This window comes from Anolis carolinensis, chromosome 4, assembly GCF_035594765.1.
Source record: "Anolis carolinensis isolate JA03-04 chromosome 4, rAnoCar3.1.pri, whole genome shotgun sequence".
Taxonomy (NCBI): domain Eukaryota; kingdom Metazoa; phylum Chordata; class Lepidosauria; order Squamata; family Dactyloidae; genus Anolis; species Anolis carolinensis.
This window is the reverse complement of record NC_085844.1, coordinates 131393035-131408899: the sequence shown is the minus strand read 5'-3', so window position 1 is coordinate 131408899 and position 15865 is coordinate 131393035. Positions and strand designations below refer to the sequence as shown.

Sequence of the window (15865 nt, the reverse complement as noted above, 5' to 3'; positions counted from 1 at the left end):
TCTCTCGAATTCGAGAGAAGGGTAGGGAGAGGGAGAAGGAAGCGCCCTGCAATCGCTGCTGCCTAGCAACGCTCGCGGGGTGCTTCCCAAGGGGCGAGGGCTTGCGAGGGACATCCCTTGCGCGAGCCCTTGCCCCTTGGGAAGCACCACGCGAGTGTTGTTAGGCAGCAGCGATTGTGGGGCGCTTCCCTAAACCGGATTGCCGGGAGGGAAAATAGGGCCTCCCTATTACCCGAGCATTTCTGATTATCTGAGATTGGGCCCGCCCCTTTATCTCGGATAACCGGAACTCTACTGTACTTGCAAAATCTCCTCCTCAGGTTCCAACTCCCCCTCAGATTCATTAACACTTTCCTGCTCCCCTTCCTCTTCTGAAGAAGAGGAATCCCTAACAACATCATGCTTTACAACAAGTCTTCTGCTTGTTTGGGAATGTGGCTGCACTTGTGTTGTTAATGGGCATGTTGGTCCACTGCGTGTTGCTGCCTAGAAAAACAGCTGTGGATCCAGGCAGGAGGAAGACTGCGTTGGATAATACAGAATGTTGGCTAAGTGAAGGTTGGATAACTGAGACTCTACTGTACATTTTTGCCTTTTTCTGATCAGAATCGGTCTAGGTTCTCTTCCACTTGTGTTCTAATTCCCATCTCATGTTTTCATTGATGCTAGTTTCTTAGTGAAGCAATGGGCTAGTTTAACACCACTTTGTGAGAAAAGGCAATCGTATTGACCATCCTGGCCATTTCTCTATTCCAGAGATCGACCTGGGCTTCGACAGGCTCACCTGCACGGGTAGCAGGAAATTCCCAAGAGCCATTAGGAATCCATTCGGATCCACAAGCCTTTGTGGGTGGACCTTATTAATAGGTTCCCCATCCCTGCAAAGGTTCAGAGTCCCATCAAGTCTAAACCTGACCAGATAGTGATCTGTCCATAATAACAGTGCCAAAAAGAGCTCCATTCCCAGATCATCATCACCCCCACCCTCCATACAAGATACAAGGCCTGAAGTGTGTCCAGTAACATGTGTGGGGACAGATACAATTGGGACAGATCCATGGTTGTCATAGCAGGCAGGAAGTCCTGAGCCACTTCCGACAAGGCAACCTCAGCATAGATGTTGAAGTCCCCCAGTACTATGAGTCATGGAGACTCCAAAACCAACCCTGAGACCACCATGGCTATCTCAGGAAAGGAAACTGTTGAGCAGTGGGGTCGGCGGTACACCAACAGAATCTCTGTTCTATCCCAGATCCCCACACTCAAACCTTGCAGACACAATCAGAGGAACATTTTCCCAGGAGACCACTGTCCGAGGGATGCTTTCCTGGTAGACCACTGAAACTCTACCTGCTCACCCTTTAGGCCTTGCCTGCTGCTGCACAGAGAATCCTGGTGGGCAGAGCTATGAGAGATTAATTCAATCTGTCACACCAGCCAGTTTGGCATGCTAATCCAGGATTAAATCCTGAATGACAGCTGTTTTGCCATTTACTGACCTGGTAATTTTCAGCCCGGGGGGGGGGGGGAGAGAAGAGTTTTGGGGTGACCCTGTTATTAACTCTGCCTGCTATGCGATATGACCACCCCCCATTATCGCCCTCTGCCCTGTATAATTGGGATAGCTGCACCATGAAAATCATGATGACCCAGCAATCCTTGAAGTAACAATCCACTGGTTCCGACCTCCACATTTCCTAGTTGTTTATTTTGTGAATTTTATAAATATTTTATAATTATTTTGTAAATTTATTTCTAAAATTCCACTCTGTCCTTCTACATAGCACACAAGTCAGCCTGAACTAATCTGATTGTTGAGAAACTAACATGAGAACAACAAGGCCACATATCAGGAAAAAAAGAATACATTTATTCCATTTAGTAACAAGAAAGCCTTATAATGATTATAACAGAACAAAAAATACATAAAATAAGGAAAAATTTACAGAGGAGACACAGATGATGGAGTGATCAACCAATAACCTAGGAAGAGGCTCCAAAAATATAGATCTAAATAATATGATAAAGAGCACCCTGAGAAAAAGTTCCATTAAAATATATTTACTAATGTGTAGTTCCAGTTCATTTTAAAAAACATAGCTTATATGTAAAAAGGGCCTGATAACCACTGAATGTGTTGGATTATTTATCAGGGTTACCCAGTGATAAATGTCTTCCGCCATGAAGACACTGAAACTCTACATGGGCAATCTTTCTTCTGAGAGAATCAGTAATTCAGGAAGAATATTACCCATACAAAAGTCCTCAACACATTCCTTTTAATTACATAGCACAACTATAACGCCTTTAGAAACAAAACCAGACAGGAACAAAATATCTGAAATGCCCCCAAAGTGAACAAACCAAAGGGGAAACTAAATTAAAAAACAACCAAGAAATGTACATTGATTAAAAAAACAACCAAACAAAAAACAAAAACAAAAACCCCATGTAAAGGAAAAGAAGAATAACAACCCAAAAGAAAAAAAAAACTAACCAGCTGAATTAGGAGTTGAGGGTGAGTTAGCTTGGCTTCCATGGGCTGACACATTTGTAGCAGTGACAGCCGTTTTGGCAGCATAAATATTGGCTTCCTCTTGAAATTTACCTATGTTCTTCTTGTACCGGATTCGCTTATTTCCAAACCAGTTTGATACCTAGAGCAAGTTTGAAAAAAGACAAAAAACAGTTAATAAAAAAAATCAAATACATAATCAGGGTGGAACGCCAAGAGAAAGGGAAGAAAAGAACAGTTTAAAAGAAATTCATCAATGAATTTAACAGACAGACCCATAAAGGTATCACATTTCCACATGCATATTATTTGCATTACAGTACTATGGATTTTTAAAATGTTTTCTAGTGCTTGATACTTAAGACCAATGGTGTCAAACACGTGGCCCTCTAAGTATTTGGGTTTCAACTCCCAGAATTCCTGACCATTGGACAAGCTGGCTAGGGCTTCTGGGAGATGGAGGCCCAAACATCTGGAGAGCCACAAGTTTGAGGCCTCTGCCTCATCATACAATCATACAATAAAACTGTCTTTCCAAACATTTATCTCGAAGGAGGGGCTGAAAACTGCCTTTTCAAGTTTTCCTGATTTGATTTATAATACTAAAAAGCCACAGAGTCTGAGAGACAAGAGGGATGTCATGTCTTAACCACTGATTCCAAATCAACATTTCTTCAGAAATAGTTTCACCTAACATGAGATAAACCTATAAACTGTGTTGTAAACTGAGCAAAAAAGAGATATAACTGTTGGAAAACTGCATTCCAGTCTATCTTACTGTAATGAAAAACTACTGTATGTGTGTGTGTATCTACACCTATACAAATATATGAATGAACAAAAGTTTCACTGGAGCTTTGTAACCAGAGGTGAGATGGTCACCTCCCAGGAATACTTTAGCTATATCACCAGTGGTTAGACTAAACTATTCTTGAGGTCCTTTCCAACTCTATGGTTGAAACACAGACTGGGTTTAAAACATGTTATTGAAATACTAACTTGGATAGCTCTTGTAGCATTCCTAAGGACTGGAAGATAATTGCTTATGGAAATTCTAGGCTATAGCCTCCACTAAGCCTTGTTGCTTTTCCTTAGCAGTTCAAATTACAGGAAAGGAGATTCCACCTGAACATTAGGAAGAACTTCATGACTGTAAGCACTGCTCAACAATGGAACTGTCTGCCTCAGAGTGTGGTGGGAAGCTCCTTTTTAGGAAGCTTTTAATCTGAGGCTGGGTGGCCATCTGTCAGGGATACTCTGTGCTTTTCCTGCATGGTGGGGGTTGGACAAGATGGTCCATGTGGTCTGTTCCAACTCTGTGGTACAGAAAAAGATGGATGTAGCGGTGGGAAAACATGGAAAAGGTATAAATGAAAGAATGCTTTCCTGATTGTACATAAAATTATGCCATGAGGTAAGACAGTTTTGTAGTAAAAGCTGTGTCAGGAAGCTCCACTTGACTGCCAAATGGAGTCAGGAGAAGGTATATATGTTTTTACACAATTTAAAAATGCATTTTTGCAAGATGGGGCAACAGCTATATGCTACGGTATGATCAGACATTTGTTCATGGTATAAATTAATGTTTTGGAGGAAGATGGGATTGTATCTGCCTACTCTACCTGTCTATCTCAGTGCCAGGAGCCAACAGTGGACTTCCACTAGAAAACTAAGAAAATCCAATAGAAATAGAAATTTGGAGAGCTTATTTCATTCTGCAGGCCCCTCATGCTGCCAAATGCTTCAGAGCAAGAGTTTGTGTGTATGTGGAGAGAGGGGGAAATACACTTCCTTTATGACTTCAGCATAACACTACATTCAGCCTTCATATGCTTAAGGGTTTATGTGTCTATAGTGCAATGTGCAAAATGTACTGTATATGTATTGATGTGAAAAATGTATGCTAAGCACTTCTCTAACAAAACAAGAACCATTCAAGTTTCTATTAGTGCATATTGTGCAAAACTTCTTTTGAATGATATAAATTTATGAGAATAGATATTTTTACATCATTTACAATGAAGGACCTAATAAGTAGTGTAAACATTTCATGGAATCACTAAAGAAATACTTCATACATTCAGTCTATTTAGAGATTGAAATATGTCTCTCACTTGAATATGAAATTAATACATCTTGTATAAAGCAGGTGCATCTGCTACATTCAGTTAGATGCTATTTAGGAAGGAAAAGGCAAAGTTGTAAACCACCACACGCTCCATTTGCAAAGGTTCAGTGACGTTCCTGTCGTCACTTTCACCAGTCTCTTTGCCTACAGCTGAAAGATTGTCAACTGATTCCAAAAACTAGCATGAACTTCTTGACTTCCAAAGAACTATTTTTTTAATGAAAGTATAATTTTTTTCAAAGGATAGTCAGGCAGTTTGAAACACAATGATGATCAATCCTGCATCAATATACACAGGCATTGAGACAATCTGTTACAACAGTCACTTCAACCTTCTGCTTGATCTTTATTCATATTCATAAAAATGTTTGGAGATTTGCTATCCTTGTACAGCATCTACTATACACATACTGAAAACAGATTATGATTTTTGTGCATTTTGAATGAGATGTGTATTTTTAATAAACTACATATTAAAATACGATGAATCATTTGCATGCGGAAATAGCTCTACAATTTAGTTTTTCACTCTTTTAGTAGTTACTAAATACTGAATTACATTGACTTGAAAATTGAGGACCAATCCCAAGATATTTTGCTGGTTGAGCTAGAAAACAGAAACTGACTGGACTGGTAGTTAAATCTTACATTAACAATAGTAATGAGACAGTGTCCTTCATTGCACTTGTGGACTGCAGATTAGTTTATATCATACAGGGCAAAAAAGAGGAATCAGCTCCTTCCAACATCTCAAAGTCAATATTGAGAAAGCTGCTTCATTTTACCAAATGGTAGGGCAAACCTTGACAAACAAATAAACCTAAATTTTGAAGGCTCACTGCTACATAATACGTAGTGAATACGAATTTATCCATGACAATTCATTTCTAAGCAAAATTTTGTTAATTTTCTAAAAAGGATCTAGAAGGTAAAGAATGTCATTAATTTAACAGGGAGTTTCTCAAATGTGAGATATTAAAGGTGCAATTTTATACAGTCCCAACAAAGAAGAAGAAAGGGAGGTGTCTAAAGAAACCACGATGGATATCTAAGGAACTTTAATCAGAGTTAAGATTTTTAAAAGGAGATGTACAAGAAATGGGAGTAGGGAGAACCCATGAAAGAGGTATTCAAATGAATAGCCAACACATATAAGGAGAAGTTCAGAAAAGCTAAATTGCCAGAGTAGCCCAACATTTTAGAGAGGTTAAAAACAATTTTAAAAGCTTTTTTAGTTGGAGAAGTTAAAACAATGCAAATGTTTCTTTTGGTTATGTCTATAGCGAAAAGAACAAGGAAATAGTAGGACCTCTGCACACAGAAGAATGTTAAAGGGAACAGAGAAAACACAGAACTACTCAAGATCTTCTTTGCCTCAGTCTTTTGCCAAAAGAAAAATAATGCTCAACTTGGGGAAAAATGAGCAGATGTTGTAATAGGAAAAAAGACGCACAGAAGTAAATAAATAAAGAGTACATGAATATTGTCTAGTTTAAATGAATTTAAATCTCTATGGATAGATGAATTACATCCAAAGGTTTTAAAAGAATTATCAAATGTAATCTCAGCTCCACTGAAGATAATATTTGAGAATTCCCAGAGAACAAGAGAAGCCCTAGTAGACTGGATGAGGGTAAATATTGCCCCATCTTCAAAAGGGAGAAAGAGGACTCAAACAATTACCACCTAGTCAGCCTGACATTAATACTAGAGCAGATCAGTCTGTAGTCTGTAAGCAGTTCGAAAAGAAGGTTGTGATCATTAAAAGTCAACATGGAGTTCCCAAATACAAGTTATCCCAGCTGAAAAAAGGGCACCTCTATGCTAACCATTTAGGTTAAGTATGGGGTCACCCAGGCCTTTGGTTAAGATCGCCCATCCCCATCATAATCATAACTATATTCCTCGACCTTTCCTGCATTGGTCACATTTCTCCTGGTTACTTGACATTAGCTCAGGGCTCCTCTCATCCCAAATTGACCTCAAATGAATCTGTAGCACTTTATCTAGGTTTTGAGTTTACTACCTATAATGTGTACTTTGCTAATCTACTATTACAACCTCACTGTTTTTAAATTCTGTTTTTAATAAGTGTGTTTTTATTCTTTTTGGTTAATGTGCAAATATTACAATTGGTGCATGTTATTGTTTATTGATGTATTGTATATTGTTGTTGTTTTGTATTTGATATTTCTGTGAGCCGCCCCGAGTCCCATCCAGGGGAGATGGTGGCGGGATACAAATAAACATCATAATCATCATCATCATCATCATCATTATTATTATTATTATTATTATTATTATTATTATTATTATTATCAGCCGGCGGACAGCCACAAAACGCATGAAGGCTGATACGCATTAACCTGGGAAAAAGACATTTAATGCGGCTGTACCCCAGGTAATTCATTAGCAGGGCTCGACCCCAGGATAACACATGTTATGCAATGAAATACGATACAGTTCAAAATTAGAAGAGGAAATTATAGAACTTCATTCATTTTCACATAAAGCTACCAGCATAAGCCAGGCAATATCATCAATGAGTTGCAAACTATCCTGGATAATAGCTTTCCTTCCCTTCCCTTCAGTTCATCACCTACTTACAGACCCTCTTAAACAGTATCCTACCAGCTGACTAATATAATAATACAGGAATTATCAGTTCAAAATCTAATCTCTATTTTGGCAGCACAACTACAGGACCTAATACTGTATTCTCACTCTCAACTTCAGAGATTCATTCACTTACTTGTCTTACAATGTGAAATATAGATATAGATATAAAATCCTGCTCTCAACCTAGACTAGACTCAGTCTGGCACCCTCCTCCAAAGATGTGTATGTTATCAAGGCTAGCATGAGTTACTGATATGTGGAAAATTTCTTGGTGATGAATAGATATAACAGATGTTTCATAACAATTTCTTGCTTTCGGGAGAATATGAGGGTATTATGGGCCCCATCCCACCATGATTTAGAAGTTCTCATTGCAGATGGGATGGAAAATTTCATGTTCCCCCTGAAGCAAAAGTAGATTTTTTTGTATTACACTGTGAAAAGTCATTTCCCCACTTTGACAAAAAAAGGTTGTCACATTTCCTTTATATGTATGTTTTCAGGAGGAAGGATCCATGTTGGGACAGACTAAGGATTACACTGGTCCTCCATAACAACCATGTATCTGTCCCAAATGGTATCTGGCCACACACATGCTGCTCCTGGACACATTCTCCAGGCCTTATGTTCTGTAAAGGGGATAGGGTTGATGGTGATCTGGAAATGGAAGTGAGCTGTTGCTCTATTGTCATGGACAGATCACTATTTGGTGAGGTTTAGGCTTGCTGGGACTTAAAGCCTCTGCAGAGGTGGGTGACCCATTCAGATATGATAGCTCTTGGGGAGTTTTTTGCTGCCCTGGCAAGTAATCCTGTTGAAGCCTTGATTGATATCTGGAATGGGTACATGACTAGGGTGGTAGTCACAACTGATCTTAAGAATTCTTTCTCATGAAGTGGAGCTAAACCAGCCTCCTGGTTTACTAAGGAGCTGGTAGCAACAAAACAAGTGAGACAGTGGCAGAAAACTCAAAGTGATTCTGATCGGAAACAAGCACAAATCTTTCTAAAGCCCTATAGTGGGCCAATAAAGACAGCAAAAAAGGCATTTCAAACCAATAGTATTCCATCAGCACAGAAACAATCAGCAGAGTTGTTCTGGGTGGTTAGAAATGTAGTACAACCTGTCCCCCCATTAAGAATGTACCTCCCTCAACAGTGTGCTGTGAAGAATTGGCTCATGAGTTTGAAGATAAAATTGCCTGAATTTGCTGTGACATAGACACTACAGTTGATACAGTTCTGGTGAATTTAACCTTGGTATCTGCTTGTCCAGTGTTCATTGATACTTTTAAATTTGTGTGGCTTGAGGATGTCAACAGATTTCTTGGCGAGATGACAGCCACCACATAGACTTCTTGCCCCTTCTGGCTCATTAAACAAACTGGATGAATGGCTAAGTGAAATGATCAATGCCTCTTTGCATCAAGGCTAGGTCCCAGCATGCATAAAGGAAGCTGTGGTAAGAACTTTTCTAAATAAACCTTCCCTTGGATCCTATTGCACTTGATAACTATTGGCCAGTCTCCAACCTTCCATTTCTGGGCAAGGTGTAGTAGCTTCTCAACTCCAAGGGTTCCTGAATGAGGTGGATTATCTAGATCCATTTCAGTATGATTCCAGTCCTGGTTATGAGACAAAGACAACTTTGGTTGTCTTGGTGAAGGACCTACATAGGGAACTGGACAGAGTACGTATTATACTATTGGTTCTGCTGGACTTCTTAGAGGCTTCCAATATCAATCACAGTATCTTTCTGAGTCACCTTTCTGAGATGGGGCTTGGAAGTATTTTTCTTCAGTGGTCCTGTTCTTTCCCAGAGGAGCAGTCTCAGAACATGGTGCTGGAGGATTCTTGTTCAACTTCGTGGCCATTGGGTTCCTTAGGGTTCAGTTTTGTCCCCTGTGCTATTTAAGCACCACTATGCTCTATCACTCCTTTCCACCTAATTCTATGGAACTGTTCATGTCCTAAGTCAGTGCCTGGCAGCTGTAATGGACTATATATTGGTAAACAAATTGAAGCTTAATCTAGACAAGGCAAAGGCACTCAGTTGAAAGACAGAGCTGTAAAATGAGATTCAGTCTGTATTAGATAGGGTTACCCCTACCCACTGAAAATCCACGCTCGCAGTTTAGATTCAGCTTTGACCCTGGAGGCTGAAGTATCAGCTGTGATCAGGAGCGTTTTTTCACAGTGAAAGCTAATACACTAACTGTGCTCATTCCTGGAGAAGTCAGATTTTACTTGATTTCCAAGATTTTTTTATCATGGATCTCTTCACAAGTATTAATATCCTTGTTACTCCTTATCCTTTGCTGTTTGGTTTATTTCTCAGAAATAGGTTTATACCCCTCTATTACAACATTCCTATCACAAGACTCATCCACCAGGTTTTAGTGATTCCTATTATATCATATTTGGTTTGATGTATTAAGAGATTGAGATTATTTATTTTCTATGCTCTGTGCATTAATGTAGAGACACCAAAGACCATGAGCCATCCTCCTAGCTGCTCATTTAATTTTTTTTTTTTACTAACTTCTGAGTTTTTGTACCTCTGACCAATTTTCCCCATAACTGTTGGGATATTATTGCCTGATAAACTCCTGCCTTCACAAATACTGTCTCCCACCCCCATATAACTTAGTTTAAATCCCTCCTGATCATTTTGTTTGACTTTTAGCAAAATGTTCCTGCCAATTGCTGAGAGGTGCAACTGAAGTCCAATTCCATTAAACCTCAGACCATTGTCCAAGAAGCCAACTTGTTTCCATTGGCACCACCTGAGAGGCCAGTTATTTCCCTTATCTCTGTTCCTGGATTGTGCCCTTGAACTGGGAGGAAAGACAAAATGAAACTTAAGTACTTCCAGCTTTCTGCCTATAACCTCAAAATCTTATGAGATCACCTTGCAGTTTCATGGGTCCCCACATGGACCAACAGGAGTAAGTAATGATCTGTAAGTTTGACAAGCTTTGCCAATTTCTCTATTACATTGCTTATTTTTCTGTTCCCCTCAGCAGGGAATTTGGTATCACCACATGTTTCCTTGGAGGTTTGACAGGGGCCATTTTATGTGCGGATTCTTCCAGGAGCACCTGCACATTCCCCAAGGACAAGCATTGTTGTCCTTCTTGCTGTTCCATATCCTCACAGCTGCTGGAGAGAATTCAGAATCCATTATGTAGTTCTAAACTCACCAAAATGATTCCCGATACTGCTATTTCTATATGTCACTTTCCTCACTTTCTTCCAAGTGTCTATGTCCTTTGTTTGGAAAGTGACCTCCTCCTCAGATATATGCTTTGTGCTAGGCTGCTGTTCTGCTGTGTCCAAGAAAACCACTTTCTCTCTAATATGTTGGAGTGTGGATACATGGGGCTCAAAATGCTGCATCTTCTTTTTCAAGAGGGTCACCAATTTGCAATTGCTTGAAGGATAACTACCCACATCTCCCAGAACACAAACATATCACACCGATTGCAAGTAACTACAGCAGCTTTCTCACCATTCAATTTTAGCAGTCTTGAAAACAAGGCAGAACTCTGGGTCTTCCCATCAAATATCCATGCAAAACAGCCTTGGTAGCTTAGCTTGTGCTGCTCACTCTTGCATGTCAAAAACTGGAACTGTAGCTACATTAAGATCTAGTAGCTGCTACCTACTCCTCCAACTAATCCTTTGTCCCACTTCCTCTCAGTTGTCCTGTCCTCCTGAGACCAGCTGCTCAGGTACAAAACCTGGAATTATGAACATCAGAACAGTAGAATCCTAAGAAGCAACAAGGAAGCAAGCTTCCATTCCACTCACAAAAACAGCCTTCTCCGAAAAAACCACCACCGTCCTAATGCCGTAATTGCTACCAAATGAATATCTGGCACTGGAAAGGTTTGACCAAAGAAGCACAAGCCTCTCTTCCACCACACCCATGCAAAACATCCCTGTTATACTGCAAATCAAATTTGTGCAAAATCAAGTTGAAGTCTTGTTTAGGGGGGCTTTAGAAATTAGAAGCACTGGATGGAGTAGTTGTACTTTTTATTAATCACACAGTTCATCTGTGATTGCTCTCTGTGACTGCTTTGTTTCAAAAAAAGGAAAATACACTAGTTTTGTACAAATAATCTTGATGAGAAAGATTTCATCAAATCCCTACTGCTAGGCTACACTTAATCATCAAAAACAAACTATTGTCAAAAAGATTAAAGTTTCTTATTACTTTACATGTACTAATTGTCTTATCTAATATTATGATTTTTGTATTATCAGTAAGATGTTTCTGAGTGCCCACTATTCACAACATAATTGTCAGTTTCAGACCTTCTGCAATTGATTTCCGTCTGATCTTGTTGTCTACCATTCCATCCATAGCTAAGCATATTGTATAGATGATACTTGAAATTCTTGATAGCATTCCATGTATCTAATGAAATAAACAATTGCCCACAAAACTTAGAATAACTTACTTCTGATAATCACTCTGCCTAACATTAATTATAGTACTTCCTACTGACACAAAGACTTCTGCATGCTTTTAATGAATCCTTCCTTATCTTGCTCCATCATATAATCAAATGGATAAGCAGATAAACAGACAGCATTATCGAGTAGACCAGACATCTGGGTTCAATACCTGTGAGACTGTGATACCGCATTTCTTGGCTAGTTCCTCTTTGGCTTCCTCACTGGGGTAGGGGTTGCTGAGGTGGGAATAGAAATACTCATTGAGGATTTCTGTAGCCTGTTTGTTGAAATTTCTTCTTTTCCTCCTAGTCAGAAAAACATGGATAATTGGAATTAGTGACATAGGAACACTATTTTATAATTGGAGAGTCCAGTTGACAAACACATTTTAGTTGTGTATACCAAGAGTCAATCAAACTCAACTGCACTGAAAGCAAAGAAAACATCTCTCTATAATTTTGAGTCTTTCTTATGTCTCCATGCTTTTGATATATTTTAATGTCAAAATCAATGATACACGTGGTTTCACAAAAATTTCTCTTAATGTTCTTAAAATTACTTTAAAAGTCACTTTTCACATGATTATCTGAAGGTACTTTTAACTCATCATTAGCAACTAAACAAGTGGCTATTTGTCTAACTGGCATAAAGCTCACCGTGCATCAAGAAATCGAGACCTCAGGATCATGACAGCTTCACATGTGCTTTGTTTCAGTTGCATCTGGATGGAGCTGAATTTGCGGTGGATGATGCTCACCATCCGCTCTATCTCCTTGGGTGAGATAGGCCGGGTCCTACTCTGCTCCCGCAGCAGGTTCATCACGTGGGTAGTGAACTCATTACATGCCTGGGACAACAAGAGAAAGAGCAAGGAGAACCCTTAGGACCGGAGGTGTCTCTTGGTGATTCACAGTATGCTAGTAGCACCAGAGATTGGTAAAACTTCTCCTTCATTTCTTCTTTGCTGCCTCTTGGATATCAATAGCAACTCTAAATAACATCTCAGGTATTTTTATTTTTAGGAACCACCAGCATAACTCAGACTGACATTGGAAAGTACATAAAATGCAGGTGTCCTTTCTACAAGAGTTTGGAATAGCAGGTCTCAAAATGTATTTAATAAAATTAAACATTTGAAATTTGAAATTAATCAACTGCCATCAACACTAAAACAGTGTAATTTAGCAAGTTGCGATTAATTTGCTTGTCACTGAACACCAAGAGATTTATCATGAGACTGCTGACTGTAAGGACAAATTTTGTTATTGACTCATCAAAAGGGATCTTTTGATTTTTTACAATTGGCTTCTTCCAATGTAGATTTTCCCCACATGAGTCTATAGAATCATAGAATCATAGAGTTGGGAAACCTCACAGGCCATCCAGTCCAACCCCCTGCCAAGAAGCAGGAAGATGACATTCAAAGCACCCCCAACTGATGGCCATCCAGCTTCTGCTTAAAAGCCTCCAAAGAAGGAACCTCACCCACATTCTGGGGCGGAGAATTCTAGTGCTGAAAAGCTCTCACAGTTAGGAAGTTCTTCCTAATGTTCATGTGGAGTCTGAACATATGATTGTTGCCTGGGAATGGCAGCACCCAACATATTTGGAGTCTGTCAAGTTAAGAAAAGCTTTTTCCAAAGCATAGCATTTAATTTTACAAGCTCTTCAATTGGTCACTTATCTGCTCCCCTCTTTTTTACTCCCATCAGCATACAAATTTCATTCACTCTGTAAATGCTTTGTTTTCTTATGGTAAACCAGGAAAATGCATATTATAGAAGAGAAACTACAGAAAAAGAGAGATTGCTGATTTAGCAATATCTTTTAAAGAACTACCAAGGACAACATAAAACTAAACTGAATGAGTAGCTACTCACACAGGGCTATAGTTTTCAACAGTTTTCTTATTTACTATTATTTAAAAGATTTAAGATGGAAAATACATATAGTTTTGATCAAAATAAATCAGAGTTTGAATTGTAATGGTTTCTTATAATGAACATGTGATTATTAAAATGTATAAACTCTTGTTAACATTTGACATGGAAGAACAAGTGAAAGATGGCAAAATAGGCTAAGAATTTGTATATACGTAATAGACAGTTGGAGTAATAGGAAAAGCTGTGGTTATAATAAATTCATGTTATGATCTTAAATAATTTATTTACAAAATTATGAATCTCTAATTTATGATGCCTGAGAAATTGTCTAGATTGTATAACTGTGTTTGAAATGTATGTTTGGAATGTAAACATCATAAAGGAACATTTTATTTACACGGTGGACATGCGAACAGGTTAAAAAATTCTCAGTGAAGGCACACAATTTGATACGTAATCTTAAAGGTTAGCATTAAATTAAAACTAGAAGGTATTCTTTTGGGAATTATGGATGAAGAGTTGGAAAAGAGCCATGAAAGACTGCTTTCATGTGTGACAATGGTAGCAACACATACATATGCATGCACACTCTCCTTCAAAATAGAAAATAAAAACAACTGGGAAAATGTATTTATTTATTTAATTACAGTATTTATATTCCGCCCTTCTCAGCCCAAAGGGGACTCATGGCAGATCACTTTATATACATATAGGGCAAACATTCAATGCCCATGTACACATAGAACCGAGACAGAGACAGACACAGAGGCAATTTAACCTTCTCCTGAGGGGATGTTCGATTCTGGCCACAGGGGGGAGCAGCTGCTTCATCATCCACTGTGACAGCACTTCCTCATTCCAACATCGTAAATTAGTTAAATTTGCCTCTCCACTTTATAAGTGGTACCTTATTTCCTACTTGATAGATGCAACTATCTTTCGGGTTGCTAGGTCAGCAACGAGCAGGGGCTATTTTTATTTTTATTTTTTTTAAGGACTGGTTTTCACTTTTTTGCTTGTTTCCTTGCAATAATTTATTTTATTTCTAAAACAAAACCATTAAATTTTAGAGTGCATGACCAGTTTGCCTTTGATATACACAAAGGTTTGGTTCCAGGACCCCACTTACCTGGATACCAAAATCCATGGATGGTTAAGTCTCATTTTATGCAAGGGACTAGTAAAACGGTGTTCTTTATATAAAATTGCAAAATCAAGAGGTTATTTTGGGGATTTTCGAGGGGAATATTTGAAAGCCATGGATAGTTGAATCCATGGATGCAAACTTTGTGGATATAGACTGTAATTTTCTATTGATGAGATTTTAGAGTAATCCAGGATACAAAACATGTAATCTGCATACTGCTGCTATCCTCCACATCTATGGATTCTACCATATTAGTAAAAGAAGAAAGTTTACCTAGTTAAGAATTGTTGACACTATTGATGAAATAGTGTAGTTTGTTGAAATATCTGAGTTCCTGGATAAGCGCTGGCATTGCCAGATATATGTTGAGCAGAAGACTCTGGGACATAAAGCAGTAAATGGCCCCTACCACTAAGCAGAAATCACAAGGGAGAAGATACCACCTGCTCACACACATAGCCCAGAAATTGCCTCCAACCAATACCCACCAATAAGGCTATAGAATGTCCATTACGGTTCAGCAGCATTGTCCATACACTGCACTCGGCTCTACTTCATTCTCACAATTGCTATGCTTGCCAAATATTTGGCAACTAATGACTTTTATAAAATCACAGAATTTTAGAGTTGGAATAGGTCACGAGGGCCATCCAGTCCAACCCCCTGCGATGTAGAAACACTCAATTAAAGCACCCTGACAGATAGCCATCCAGCCTCTGCTCTGGAAGAGTAAGCGGATTAACAATCAGAGGTTCTGAGGATGGTACAAATCAATTCATTCCAAATGCGATAGACCCTTAGTTAACCGGAACTCAAGCAGCCAAACAAGACAATGCTATACCTTTCTCATAATCAAGATAAAAACTAGAGGTTTAGAGAAGCAGAGTCCATCAAGATCTCTAATATGAAAGGGCAAGCAGATAATAATTAAAATTAAGTGCGCTGAAGACATCATACTGCCCTCCGCAAACACATCTGGTTTCTGGGCCACACTCATTGCCTTTGAAAATACATTTTTTGCCATGCTGCAGAGATTTCCTCAAAGTCAATCTGGGAGGCATGTTACACAGTAAGGGAGGCAGGGCAGGGGATATGTTGTATGAAGGG

The 15865-nt window shown here is 38.9% G+C and overlaps 1 protein-coding gene across 11 annotated transcripts in view; it reads right to left on the bottom strand.

Moving 5' to 3' along the window:
• pbx1 (PBX homeobox 1) overlaps window positions 1-15865 on the bottom strand; it is a 266538-nt gene that overhangs the window by 61185 nt on the left and 189488 nt on the right. For 9 of the 11 annotated variants that reach the window (XM_062979440.1, XM_062979441.1, XM_062979448.1 and 6 more), the window contains 3 exons: window positions 12385-12575; window positions 11898-12033; window positions 2498-2657 (listed from right to left, as the gene is read on the bottom strand). In XM_062979440.1, coding sequence (XP_062835510.1) covers window positions 2498-2657; window positions 11898-12033; window positions 12385-12575 — 487 coding nt within the window. The remainder of the gene's footprint in view (window positions 1-2497; window positions 2658-11897; window positions 12034-12384; window positions 12576-15865) is intronic. The other 2 variants (XM_062979442.1, XM_062979450.1) reach the window with 1 other exon arrangement.